General features: G+C 37.2%; 1 protein-coding gene across 3 annotated transcripts in view; it reads right to left on the bottom strand.

The window, feature by feature from the left end:
• LOC115410372 (disks large homolog 5-like) overlaps positions 1–14,887 on the bottom strand; it is a 75,380-nt gene that overhangs the window by 33,790 nt on the left and 26,703 nt on the right. For all 3 annotated transcript variants that reach the window (XM_030121993.1, XM_030121995.1, XM_030121996.1), the window contains exons 6-15: positions 14,361–14,617; positions 11,827–12,139; positions 9,662–9,892; positions 5,494–5,678; positions 5,240–5,365; positions 3,317–3,449; positions 3,110–3,234; positions 2,297–2,472; positions 2,043–2,146; positions 661–753 (exon numbers count right to left, since the gene is read on the bottom strand). In XM_030121993.1, the coding sequence (XP_029977853.1) occupies positions 661–753; positions 2,043–2,146; positions 2,297–2,472; positions 3,110–3,234; positions 3,317–3,449; positions 5,240–5,365; positions 5,494–5,678; positions 9,662–9,892; positions 11,827–12,139; positions 14,361–14,617 (1,743 nt within the window). The remainder of the gene's footprint in view (positions 1–660; positions 754–2,042; positions 2,147–2,296; positions 2,473–3,109; positions 3,235–3,316; positions 3,450–5,239; positions 5,366–5,493; positions 5,679–9,661; positions 9,893–11,826; positions 12,140–14,360; positions 14,618–14,887) is intronic.

Raw genomic sequence — 14,887 nt, 5'->3', positions numbered from 1 at the left:
TTCAAAAACTTTTCCAAACTTTGTAAAATATGAAAAAATTGAAAAACACACATGAAAAGAACACGCATGTCAAATTGGAAAAGAATCAGGTGAAATCAGAGAAATTGGTTGGACATTGCTGAATGTCTAATCCGAGTTGAAATTGAGTTAAATGGTACATTGACTGCATTTTATACACCTTTATGGTCGCCAAAGTGCTTTACAAAGCCTCACATCCACCCATTCACACACACCAGTGGGCAGAGCAATTCAGAGTTCAGGGTCTTGCCCAAGGGTTAAGGTTACTTTGACATGTGGACAGTTGGAAGCGGAATCCCCCCCCCCCCCCCCGGTCATTGGATGATCAGCTCTACCAACTGAGCCACAGCTGCGAGTAGAAATTTTAAAAAGTTTGTTAAAAAAAAAAAAAAAGAAAAGAAATTCAGCAGTCAAGCATGCACTGCACCTCTCCTAGTGGTAAAAAACGTGTCACATTTGAAAAGAATCGGGTGGACAGTCTTAGGGAAATGGGTTGGACAAAAATCTCAGATGGACGGAATTCCTGTTATTTCAATATAAATAATAATAATAATAATAAGAATAACAATAACAGCAAAGACACAGTCTGAGTAGAACATGCTACTATTGCATTTGACGGACTATCATCAAACCAACCCTCACCTTCATGAGGGAGATACTGAGGGAGTCGTGGCAGTTCCTCAGCAGAGCTTCACATTCAGAGACAGATTTGTTATCCAGCGTGATTCCATTGATCTGCAAAAAAAAAAAAAAAAACAAAAACATAAAACAAGGGAAATCCCGGGTATTCTGTGGCTCAGCTCATGTTTCATCATTATTGCTCAGATGTGCCTTTGAATCTGCTCTGGAGTACGGTTCCTTCCATAAACATCTAACATGTCAGAGACTGAACAGATTCCACTGGTCGAACACTGAACAGATTCACACCAGACATCAAATCTAACTGTGATCTTTGTGCAACAGTCACAGTATCATGCATGTTTTAGGTTGACCAAAAATACAGAGATATTTCACTGTAATTATTTATTTCAAGCAAAAGAAACTCATTAATATCTCAATGTATTATTTAAATAGATCAAGAACTGTGCAAGACTATGTGGGTATGTGGAAGTGCCCAGAAAATCAGGGATGTACACATGATACAAGTGTGGGTGTGTATTTTTTCCCTCCTTTTGTTCCTCTTTTCTCCTCTCTTTTTGTCTTTTTTCCTGTTTCATTATATACTTTATTGGTTCTTGTTATTATTGTGGATTATATTGTCATCATTGTGTTTTCTAATTTCCATTGTGTATGATCTTGAACATAAATACAAACACAGATGGCATTTTTCCCCATTGCTATTCATCCCTTTCACCTTAATCACTTGCAACTATAGCACGAAGGCCCTTTCAACCAGCACGGGCAAAAAAAGACATAACTCAAAAACGGATGTGTGAAGATCCCCCAACACTTATGGACTGGACACATGTCGTGAATGAAATTTATGACATGGAAAAGCTGACCTTCTCATTAAGACTCACTGCTGACAAATGTAAAAAATATTGGGAAAAATGGAATGTGTATGCTAATCAAAGAAATCCTTGAACCTGTATAATCTTACACTTATATATGCTTATTTTGACTTTTTTTTGCCTAATTTGTCCTAAATATGTCTGTATTTTATTTGTCTAAAGGTTGAACCTAGATGCTCTTACTGCTGTGGTCGGTTCTTTGTTTTATTTTTTTGTTTATATGTTTATTCTGTACACTGTAAAATTTGGAGGTAAAAATAAAATATATATTTAAAAAAAATAAGTATTTTGCATAAATTCTTCAGACATAAGGGACCTCTTTTCTAGCATTTCTCATATATCTAAGCACATTCACAGACTATGAAAAAATTTCAAGTGTATTCCTTAATTTGAACACTAGAGGGCACCACAGGATAACAACAATCAATAGAGGACTATAGTCTAACTGCAAACCTTATATCATAAATGATAAAAATGAGTTTTTATGGTCTTTTTTTTTGAGAATGTACTCACAGCTAACAGTCTGTCCCCGACAGTAAGAGCACCGTCTCTGGCTGCTGGACTTCCTGGACTCAAAGCAGCGACAAACACTCCACTTTCCAACCCGATACCACTTTCTAAGAGGACAGAGAAAAGAAGCATGAGATGTGATATCTACCTTATTAGCTTTCACATTTAACCCATAAATAAATATTCAGTGAGGACATGTTGAGTCAGACGTGGAGCATCTGCAGTACTGTCAGACTCTATTTGTTGATGGAGATGACCTTTGTTTCCAGGCAGGTTGATCTGGATCGGGGTAATGACTCGTCCTCCTAGCGACTTCCTCCTGCGCACCAGCATATTGATCACCCCCTCTCCGCTCAGTACCGCTTTGATCACCTGCTTTCTGTCTTTATTGGTCAGGTCCACATCATTAATCTTCAACAACCAATCATTCACCCTGTACAGAGAGAACACAGGGATTTGTTGAAGACTTTCTCTCAAACTTTAAAGAAGTGATATTTTGCTTTTTTAAATGGAATTATGCATTTAAAAACATTTCCCTGTGGTCTACATAAACTGTAAATGCTATGCTTGGGTCTGAATTCTTCATTAACTCAACTCCAAAGGTCCATTTTCAAGCTTATTTCTGAGTAATGACATCAGAAAAGTCATTTTGAGCGCTGGCCCTTAAATACAAAAGAGCCACTTCACACCCCACCTCCTCCAGGTTGTTGGCTGTGCTGCTCTGTCCCGTTCAACCAACAACTGAACATTTTAGGTAATCAGCTTGAAGTTTGGACATATTTTCAGGTATTACTACAACTGCTGCTGCTGATAAACAATTATGTCGTACTCGGAGAAATGTTCGTTGGAAGTCTTGACCTTATATGTGCAAATGTCGTGACGTAACCAGTTATAAAACTGCTGGAATGAATATAAAGGTAGCTTTGCAGCACCTGGAGGGTTCAAATTCAAACTTTTAGAACTATTAGGGTCCAAATACACAAATAAATGTACCAGAAACTAAAAAAGTGGGTTTAGCAAAATATGACTCCTTTAAGAGAAACTTTGCTGGTTACATATTGAACATTTACCTTAATCTTCCTTCTGCAATACTTCCTTTATCCACCTTACTGACAAATATGCCACAATCTCCTGGTAAATATGGATCATTTACCCCTTCAGCAATATCAAACCCCAGTGCTTTCAAATCCATGTCCTGAAATACAACAACACAGTTTAATTTACATGTATTGTACACAGGAAAGTGAGTAAATGACAAACTCTAAAGCCATTCATACTCTTTGTTTCTCCAGTTCTACAACTTCCGTCTCCCATTCCATCGAGTCTGTGTCGATGGCTGAATCGTGCGAACTGTGAGCCATTAGCTGACGAAACCTCGCTTCTTTTTCTAACTGGTTCTCCATCTTTTCTCTGCAGGAAAAAAGAAGATATTTACAGTTTAGAATTACGGCAGTCTAATTTGTTTGGGATTTTTATTTTATTGGCAAGATTTTCCAAGAATCTGGTAACAAATAGCAGCACGTGTCACAAAGCAAAAAACCCACTGCACACAATTGATTAAAAGAAAAAAAAATGAGATTACAATAAACAGAGGGAAATATGTTCCATAATTTTCCATTTTGTGTTGAATTGTACAACAATTTAAGTGAACACAAATTGTAGGCCTGGAGGTGAAAACATGGTTGTAAATTTTTGTAACATTAAAAAAACAAAACTCATAAAATAAAATGAGAATACAACTGCATTAAAAACAGGTTCAACCATTTTCCATTTTGTATTATAAGTAATTGAAGAGAATAATATAAGGAAATTTAGAAAAGAAAATGAAAACCTCATAAATTTTTGGGAATACAAAATAATAAAATTAAAGAGGTATTCAAGAGCATCATAATATCTACAGCATTAACAGTTTATAAAGTCTCAATTAACCCATAAAGACCCAAAAAGCCACTGACGGCCAAAATCATCTACTGATGTGAATGCTTAATACCTGTTGATCCATTAATCCTATCAATCCATGTAAATAATTAGTGTAAAATACAGTTTGTAGTCTTTTCGTGGTCATCAGATATGACCCATTTGGACATTCAGAGGCTCCGAAGTTACCATGGAAACACTCATCTTCTACAACATTGATTCACCAGCAAAACCAATAGAGTTTGATCAATGCTAGTGGATGGACACGCTTGTTTTATGCTCAGTTATTGATATACAGGGTGGGGAAGCAAAATTTACAATGAAAATTTAGTTGTTTTTTTCTCAGCAGGCTCTGCGTCAATTGTTTTGAAACCAAACATATATTGATGTCATAATCATACCTGACACTATTATCCATACCTTTTCAGAAACTTTTGCCCATATGAGTAATCAGGAAAGCAAACGTCAAAGAGTGTGTGATTTGCTGAATGCACTCGTCACACCAAAGGAGATTTCAAAAATAGTTGGAGTGTCCATAAAGACTGTTTAGAATGGAAAGAAGAGAATGACTACGAGCAAAACTATTACGAGAAAGTCTGGAAGATACTATTAAAGAAGAATGGGAGAAGTTGTCACCCGAATATTTGAGGAACACTTGCACAAGTTTCAGGAAGCGTGTGAAGGCAGTTATTGAGAAAGAAGGAGGACACATAGAATAAAAACATTTTCTATTATGTCAATTTTCTTGTGGCAAATAAATTCTCATGACTTTCAATAAACTAATTGGTCATACACTGTCTTTCAATCCCTGCCTCAAAATATTGTAAATTTTGCTTCCCCACCCTGTATTTGAGGAAAGTGTCACTTTTTCTTCAGTTTTCTCTGTTTCTGATTTAATAACCTTTGGATTTACTCTGAGCTTTAATGAACATCAACATGATCACATGATCATTGATTAAATATAAGAAAATACATAATTTACACTGAAAAAACACTGGTGACACAATAATTTACGATAGGTTAAATAGAGAGAAGAATATATTTGGGAACTGCTACCAAAGTAGTGTTGGACCTTCATGGGTTACACAAAAATAACTCCTAAATTCTATATTTTGAGTGTGAAATATACCAGCCAATTGCATTACTTGTCCACTAGGTGGCACAAAAGGTCAGGTTTGAAATCCCCATCATGGATCAAACAAACAGATGCAGACTTCAATAACAGATTTAATGAGGTGAAGCGGTCCAGGAGGGAGCAGAGTTATAATACAGAGATGACTCACTTCAGCTCCTTGAGTTCCCGTGCAGCGTCGTTCTTCTGCTTCCTCATGTCATCCAGATTCCTCAGAGCATCTGCCAGATCGCTCACAGCTCTGTCTCTTTCTCGCCTCAGGTTGTCGCAAAGTGTCCTGACACATGCACACACACAACATGTTAACGAATCTATTTAAATCTCTGCTTTTCCGTACAACGTAAACACATTTCCCTTTAACATGGGAAAGACATTTGAGTGCGTGTTCACAACTCGTGTCCTCACCGAATGCTCTCCCTCTCTGCCACTATCTTGTCTCTCTCCTGGAAGGCCCAGTCCCGTCGACACTTGGCCACCTCGGCCTCCTGCAGCGCTTCCTTCAGCTCCTGAGATATGGCCTCGTACTGCTTCCTCAGCATCTCAATCTCCTTGTTGGCTCGTTCCATGTCCAGAGTGGCTGAGTCTTGTTTCTGGAGGAGTTGAAAGAAAAAGGAAGAGGAGATCGACAGAGACATAAACAAAGGCTGCAGGTAGTCAGACACAGGCTTCCTAGAAGTTAAATTTAAGACTATTTAAGACCTTTTAAGACTACTAAGAGCAGAATTTAATGCCCATCTCACAGCCGTTCCCATCCACTCGTGTCATCCAGGTCGAGAATGATCTTTTCTCCAACCAGGCATTATTACATTTACACTTCCTCATGCTTACTTTTCACTTAAAGTTCCTAAAGTCAGCTTTCTTGGGCATGGCGTGCAACTAACAGCTGTACGTGTGTTGGACTGAATGTTCTGTGATAATTTCTCACCAGGGGCTGCAAAGTTAGCAACAATTGGTTCCTAATTTCAATATAAATTGTCGGGTTGGAACTGAGTAAACAAACGTTACTTTCTTTGCAGCTTGGACATTTCACAGACATTTAAACACAATACAGCAGATATGTTTTTGGCATCACATATTAAAGGAGTGATATTTTGCTTTTTTTGAAAGGAATTATACATCTTAAAACATTTCTCTGTAAATGCTATGCTTGGGTCTGAATTCTTCATTAATTCAACTCCACAGGTCCATCTTCAGCCCTGTTTCTGTGTAATGACACAAGGAAAGTCGCTTTTAGCACTGGCCCTTTAAATGCAAATGACCCACTTTACACCCCACCCCCTCAAGGTTGTTGACTGTGCTGCTCTGTCCCGTTTCTCTGTACTTGGAGAAATGTTCGTCGGAAGTCTTGACCTTATAGGTGCAAATGTCGTGAAGTAACTAGTTATAGACTCAACAAATTAAGCAGGAATTAAAACAGGTTGAAGAAATCCACTTGATTTTTGCCAAAATGAATATAAAGATAGCTTTGCAACAACTGGAGGGTTCAAATTCAAACTTTTTAAGCTATTAGGGTACAAAAATACACAAATAAATGTACCAAAGACTAACAAAGTGGGTTTAGCAAAATATGACCCCTTTAAGACCTACAATAAAATTTAATACCCTTTAAAGACTTTAAGGTATCAAATGCAGCTTTGTAAATTCAAGACTTTTCAGACTCTTTATAACCCCACAGGAACCCTGCAGAAACTGCGTTGCAAAGTGTCTCTTTTTCTGCATAAATATAACCTGAGAATGATCAGACTTTCACCAAAGTCCTACATCTAGATGACTGGAACCCAATGAAATAAATGAGATGCCATCAAACTTAGTAATTGGGGTAAATTATCCTGTCCTTCATAAGATTCAAGCATTATCAATTCATTTGTCCTAATGTTTTTGTAGGAAATCTGGGTCTGATCTTGACAGCACAGGTTTGTGGAAACATTGAGGTCGTATCATGATTTTCCTTCACTTTGCTGCCTCTAGACCAAGATGGCATGTGCTCATTTATGAATTTTACATTTGGATATATATAATTACTGGATGGAGGAAATGTGAGGTCATTTGTTGGTTTATGAACTGCCTTTTTTTAAGCCGGTACTTTGTGATTTGGCTGTCGATATGTTAGCCTTTTTTATCTGGAAGTGATCATATTTAGATGAAAAGGAACGGAGTTACAGGAGACAGTAAGAGTTATTGGAGAGATCATGGGTGAGCTAATTCTGAAAACTAACTTACTGACTCAGTGAAATGGTAATCTTCAACAAGCACTTCGTAACAAAACCATTTTACAGTCTTGGTGTAAACTGTTGCTGTCAGTCAGAGGGAAAAAAATGCTTTATGTGTTGCTTCAATCTAAGTGTTTTGGAGCAGTCAGTAGTCTTACAGCTTCAAAATACTTCCACATTGGCTCCATTTTGGAGCCGACATCTTTGCACCTTGATTATGTCAGAAAATTCTACATTAATTAAGGTATCCATCCATGAAGTGAAGCTCAATAGAAAGTGGATTCTGTAGCAAGACAATGACTTTAAATGCACAAGTAGCTCTACAAAACGGCTAAAGCAGAAGAAATGTAATGTTTTGGAAAGAGACTTTAATCCTATTGAGATGCTGTGGAAGAACTGAATCAGGATATTTCTATGAGGAAGACTTCCAAAATCCCCGAGATTAAACTTCTGTGAAGAACAAAGAGCTACAATTTCTACAAAGCTGATTAACAATTAATAGCAATATTTAATTCAAGAAGAAAAAGGAGGTCGCAACAGTTACTCAAGGCATAGTTTTATATAAGTTTGTCCCATACAAATATTAAAGATTGGATTGTTTTCCACGATACACAACTGAATTTGCTTAACGTTAATCAAACATCCTGTCTAGTTTTAGGACTTGTGTAAGAATCTGATTATGTTTTCATCATTTATGCATAGAAACAGAAAGTTTTAAGCAATAAATGAATAAAAACCGACATAGGTTGCTCATTAAGTGAATTTCTTTAAGTGCTTTCAAGTCCAAACTCTGTAACTTGTACTTGTTTATCTGCTTGTAAATGTCTTTTTTTTTTTTTTTTAACCAGTCTTGGTATGTGATTATTGTTAAAATATATTATAAGTAATGCAGACTATCATTTAGATAGTTACTATGTGTAATATACTTCAGTTTTCCTAATCTGTTATTTACATTATTAGGACTCTAAACAGATGTAACTTTATCACTGATGAAGCAAAAGTAATGTGTTATGTTATATAAATGTGAGATGGGGGTGGGATTTAATAAGCTTTCTTCTTCCCACTCCTTTTTCAGCAATACATATTGAATTAATTTTTTTTACAAGTGTACATGGCAATTGCTATATTGTCTTGATCACCTTTATTACCTCCGCCAAGGAGGTTATGTTTTTGCCGGTGTTGGTTTGTCTGTCTGTCTGTGCAAGATAACTCAAAAAGTTATGGATGGATTTGGATGGGGGGGTGGTGGGGGTGGGCTGATCTGCCTTGGCGGAGGTCTGCACTCTCCGAGTGCTTTTCTAGTTTATTAATGTATTTGCTCTCATATTAGTTCCTTGCACACATAAAATTGCTTTGTTTTTTCTTATGTTCAAAACAAATAAATTAATGAATGAAAATTTTTTAATAACCGTTTATTGTCAAATGTGTCTGTTACATGTGTTTTAACTGTGTAATCTTGTAACTGTGTGCTGTATTTGCTTAAAACTTTCTGTTTCTATACATAAATGATGAAAACATGATCAGATTCTTGCACAAGCCTTAAAACTAGACAGGATGTTTGATTAAGGTTAAGCAAATTCAGTTGTATATTGTGGAAAATTATCCAATCTTTAATATTTGTATGCAACAAACTTATATAAACCTATGCCTTGAGTAGCTTTTGTGACCTCCTTTTTCATCTTAAATTAAACTGGACTCCAGGACTCCCTTGTAAAAGAGGTTCTTAATTTCAACGGGATATTTCCTGGTTAAATAAAAGTTAAATAAAAATAAAAAATAAGTTTCAGAGTATGAGGTGAAAACTACTCATCATTGAGTTCAAGTTTGCAAACTGTCATCTGTTTAAGCCATAAATAACCTGCCTTAAATTACAGCGACACTAATGATGTGTTACTTTAAGTAGGTCAGATATATTCTATACATTTTTCACTCGGAGGTTTGCTGGTGTAGCACATACAGCAGGGAAACTCAAGTGTAGTGAAAGCATTAATTAAACCTGCAGTTGAATTAACTGCATTAGGCCTTCCTGTACTGTACTGGCTGGTTGGTTGGTTGGTTTAATTATCCATTTCTGATGCGCTGCAGTTTTCCTGTGCACTTCAAAGCTTTTCTCACTGTAATTGCAGGTAATTTCCTAATGCAGCAATAGATATAAACCTCTATTGCAATTAATCTGACATCACACTGAACCACAGCGGTGTGCCGGTGGATAAATACAGTTCAAACAAATCAATGTGTGGAAGCCCGCCAGCTGCTGAAAATAACATTTACTACTCTTTATGAGATGGGATGAAGGGATTATGGTTGGAGAAATAAATCAATCCCTCCATTTGTAATGACAAATCTCCCGTCTGTCTGGCTACCTGTCTGGCCTGGTAATACTCTCGCAGCAGCTGGTCCCTCTGGATGATGGCTTCTGTCCTTTCCTTGCGGGCCACGTCCCTCTCCTCTCGCACCGTCTCGATGTCCTTGCAGGCCTGGCTCAGCTCCTTCTGGGCCTCGGCCTTGTCCTTCACCTCGTGGCAGTATTTCTCCAGCAGCTCGTTCTTCTCGCAGATGGCCCGGTCCCTGTCCACCAGCGCTGAGGCCAGCTCCTTTATCACAAAGACACAAATGTGTATGGGTGATTTTTACACGCTGAGCAGCTTACCTTTAAGAGCCGAGGAGAAAACTCTGAGTTGGCAAGAAACGGACACATAAAAACCAAAACGAAAGACTAGAGAAGATGCAGTGAGGCAGAATTTTAAAAGGATCTGTTGGGAGTTTCACACATTATTAGCACTGAGCAAACTAATCCTGTTCAGGGTTATTAGTCGCACTATATCACTGGTAATTGGTGAAATATCATAAACTGGGCGTGGAAAAACCCTTTTTATTAAGTGAAATAAAAGTGAAAATAAATAAAACTAAAAATCTGCACACACAAAAATAGCAAATTTACTTTAAAATGGAACTCCCATTACAGAACATACTGAGTTGTACCAAAACCACCAACAAATCAACACTATGTATCCACAGACTGTATCACTCACTAAATAAAGCATAAAGCACATTGTTTACACACATCTGTATTATGGCATCATTAAGTTTTCTTTTTTAGTGGGTCACAATAACAGTGTCTTATAATCTTCACATGGTGCATCAGCTGATAGTTTACATGATAGCCCTTTTTTTAGACTGAAAACAGCTACAGTAAAACCATAAATCACCTTTGTTTTCTGTAGAGTTTGTGTTGTCAATAGCTGCACTAAAGATCTGTTTGAAATCGTCCAAAAAAGGTCAGAACTGTCACAATTTTGTCTTAACCGTGGATCAACAAACAGCAACTTAGCAAATATAAAAACACCACATAACATCTTTATACTGTCATAACCCTCAGAATCAAACTCACCCATGTAGAAGAAACGCTGTTATTTCATCATCAAACTCCATTTTTTTCATTTACAGCTGTGTCCAGTGGAAAAAACAACAGTGCTTCTAGCTTTTACCACTTTGTCACTTACTTTGACTCTAAAAGTTGTTTCTTAATGGTTCTCATCCCTTCTGGTCATTTTCTGATGCACTGGTCAAGTGGTGTTAGTTTTCCTCACCATGAGAGAGTGACTCACTACTCCCTCTAGTGGTCACAGAAATCCGATTTAACATTGTAGAGGTCAGCAGTGACATACTCTATTTACTACCCAGAACAATGGCATCTTGAGAGCTCTTTATTCTAGACACTAATCATCATTTTAGCCCATTTTTTAAATACAGTCACAGAAAATATTATTAGACCACCCTTTGTTTCTCCAATTTCTTGGTCATTTTAATGCTTGGTACAACTAAAGGTACATTTGTTTGGACAAATATAATGATAACCACAAAAATAGCTTATAAGAGTTTAATTTCAGAGCTGATATCTATCCATTTTCCACATTTTCCTAACAACCAAAATCACTTAAGTTCTTGCAACAATAACTATGGCATTCTACTGCCAAAAACAGTGCTTTTAGGCATGCCATGTTTTCTTTTCTGTCTGTTTTAGTCACATGATACACACAGGAGTTAGTACTTGATTGCATAACCATTGTTTCTGACGACTTTTGATGGTCTAATAATTTTATCCTCGACTGTATTTTAAAGTAGTGTCAATGTCACTTGCACGCTATTCAAAGTCATCTACTGCACACTTGTTACTATTCATTATTATTACCATTTTTTATCATTTGTGGTGATTTTAACAAATTTTGATTTTTTTATCTTTTTATTTCTCTATTGTATTTGGTGCATATTGTTTTGTGCTGCTGTAAATTTAAATTTCCCCCTTGGAGGGTCAATAAAGCATATCTTATCTTGAACACTACGTACAGCCACTTTAAAGTAAAATTAAATGTGTATATTTTACAGAAATAATTACATAAAAACCAACTCCTTCAGACAAATGTCAATCAAAGAAGTTCACATGAACATGTAACCCTCTACTGGGAGGGATTAAAGAGGCCTTCATGTAGCAGTTAAAGGGTTTCTGTAGGTTTAGTCCTTAAATTACCTGTCGAAGAGCCTCCAGCTCCTCATTGGCCACCCGTCTCTCTGAGGAAGTGTTTTTCAGCTTGGCCTCGGCCACCTCCAGCCCCGTCTGAAGCCGGTCCACCTCTTTGATCACCTGGTCCCTCTCGCTCATGATGAGACGGTACTCGCTGATCACAGAGTCCCGCTCCTCCTTGTATTTCTCGCAGTCCTTCACCGCCTTCAGCTGCTGGGTCTTGAGTCGCGTCGTCTCCGACTGCAGCCGTTCCATCTCTCGCTGCAGCTCCTTGTACTGAGCCGTGGCCTTGGACAGTTCCTGCTGTGTGTTGTCAAACCTGCAAAACAGAGCAGTGGAAGGTCATTTATAATACTATTCATATAGTTCTCCTTTTCCCACCTTTGGATAAAACAAATATACCTCAATCATCTTGGTTTATCTGGTATCCAACTTGTAACTATGTTTTTAAATAGAGTTTATTGAACTTCTGTGGTTTAAGTGAGGGAAAACAACTTCACTTAAACAACTTCAAATTGTCTAGTGTCTATGATTTTAAGGGATTGAGGGGGATGTAATTTCAGAATTGAACCATTTTATTCATAAATGCGTTTTCACTAGTGTATAATCGCATGAAAAATTGTGTCAGATTTATGGCAGTTGGCATCCAATGGTAAAGAGAATTATTTTCACTCATTTTGATTTTGGATCAGTGTTAATGTTACAGACAAAATACAGAAACAGTAGTGATTCTAAGAAGGGGTTTGACTTTATTAGCCACTATAAGGAAGGGTGAGGAAAGTGGATTCAGATGGTAGTAATATACATCTATGCTTGTCGATGTTACTGCATGTTAGATACTGAGGCATTAACTTTGGAAAATATTGAGGTAGAGGTTTCAATTTCAACAAATCTGAGAAACAAAAAACATAAAACCAAGAGACTAAGAGAGGGGAGAAGAACTTGAGCAATGGTGATAAAACAACAGGAAACAATTCTGTAAAACAACAAAAGAGATAAAACTGTTCAATTTAGTGAACCAAGGATGACTATGCACCAGTACAGTATAAACAATTTTGAGTTTTTTTCTATATGCTGATCCAGGTTTCCGGTGAACAGTGAATAAAACTGGGTTTACAAGCCAGTAAAAACAGTCATGATCCGCAACATAAAAATCATTTGAGCATGTTTAACAGGTGTCCATATTAACAAAAAGTAACAAGGCAGTGTAAGGGATCAGTAAGTGTTTTATAAATAAAGATATAACGAAGGAAAGGCCAACCAGTTTGGGCTTCCAGAGGATAATGATTTTAATAGTAAAATCATTAATATATCCTGAAGCTGAGAAATATACTGCACACAGTGGCTTATGAGATGTGTGTGAAGTATATAAAACATCACCTTAAACTAAAACTTGTGTCAGTAAAGAAATGCAAAAGAAAACACTATTATTCCTTGGAAAAAAAAAAAAAGCAGTTTGACTCAATTTGCTCATTTGTTCAGTTACATCATATAAAAGTTACAATTGCATCAATTCTGAATCCAAGATGCTTTTATTCTGTGACTCCAATGTTTTTACTAGTAAAGATGACAAGAACATTATAAAAATAGAAGGGCTGTCAAAATGAACGAATTAACGCAGATTAATCCATCATCGTGATTAATCTGATAAAAATTCCTAACGCAATGAACTCATCTGTAGCACAGAATGACTCTAAACGTCTCTGGCAACACATTTGGGTCAGTTTGTCCAAGTCGAGTTACCGTCGCACATGAACAAATGGGCAGTTGATCCAGTAGTGACAGGCAGTAGAACCAACCCATAAAGATGGAAGACACTAAACAGTACACTGGCTCTCTGGATGGAAATATGAGGACAAAAAACCAAGACGGAACAGTCGACAAAGTCATAAAGTATTACGCACACTCTGCAGGAAGGAGTTTTCTTTTCACCAAAGTACTTCATCTTAAAATATCACATTAATACGAAGCATACGTTACTCTGGGATTCTGCTAGAACTTTAACATGTCGCTCAGCTTACAACAAAAACATTAAATGCATATATATTCCCTTCTTTCTTAAGTCTGATTGCTCATGCAAAATGAAACACAATTAATAGAGCTTAAAAATGAATGATATTTAATCGTGATTAATCAAAATTAATCCACAGCAACCCTGAGATTAATCTGATTAAAAATGTTAATCGTTTGACGGCACTAAAACAAAGACGATAGACGATAGATAATGTCCGTCTACATTCAGTACTAGTTTGATTATTTAGTGTGACTTCACAGTCAGCAAAGCAGTGCCGAAAGGGATTAAACAGATTTTAACAGATTTAAGTCAAAGCAGAACCCCCAACAGCAGGTGAACAAGTTCAGAAGTTGAAATGAGAAGGCATCTGTTCATCTGCAGAGCTTCATCTGCCCTGGATTAAGAACGCTTTAAGCTCATCGTTGTGTTTTTAATTTGGCGTCAAACACACGCGTTGGTAGTGAATTTTACTGGTGAAATCAGGCATTTCTAACCAGCTGAGTGTGTGTGATATTTCCAGACGAACCTTCTTATAGAGGAGGAGTACTGCTGCTGGTAGTGGATGGCAGCGTCCCTCTGCTTCAGCAGCATGTCCAGCTGTTTCTGCAGACGGTGGTTCTCCTCCTCTGCCTGGTCGAGGCGGCTCAGGTCTGCGTTGTGACTAGCAGTATTGTCATTGTAGTGTTTCCTCAGAGCCTCATAATCCGTCTTCAAGGCCTCCAGCTTCTCCACGGCACTGTCGTACAGCTTGGTAAGTACTTCAGATGAACCCTCTCTCATCACCTGGGTAAAAAAAAAATACGTTTGAGCGATAAGATGAACTTGAGGATCATGAAGTGGAAGTTCATGTCAAACAATTTATGTTGCACTCAAACAAGATGTCAAATTACATGTTTTTGTCAGGGTTTGTACACATTTTTCAAGGTCAAATTCAAGCACTTTTAAGGCTCATTTTCACATTTTTCCAGCACAGCACCTTATCACTGGGGTAAAATACATATCTATAAAAACACATATACTCATGATAATTATTTTTCAATTTCATCACAATGA

The sequence above is a fragment of the Sphaeramia orbicularis genome, chromosome 19 (genome assembly GCF_902148855.1).
Source record: "Sphaeramia orbicularis chromosome 19, fSphaOr1.1, whole genome shotgun sequence".
Taxonomy (NCBI): Eukaryota; Metazoa; Chordata; class Actinopteri; order Kurtiformes; family Apogonidae; genus Sphaeramia; species Sphaeramia orbicularis.
This window is presented reverse-complemented; position numbering and strand designations above follow the sequence as displayed.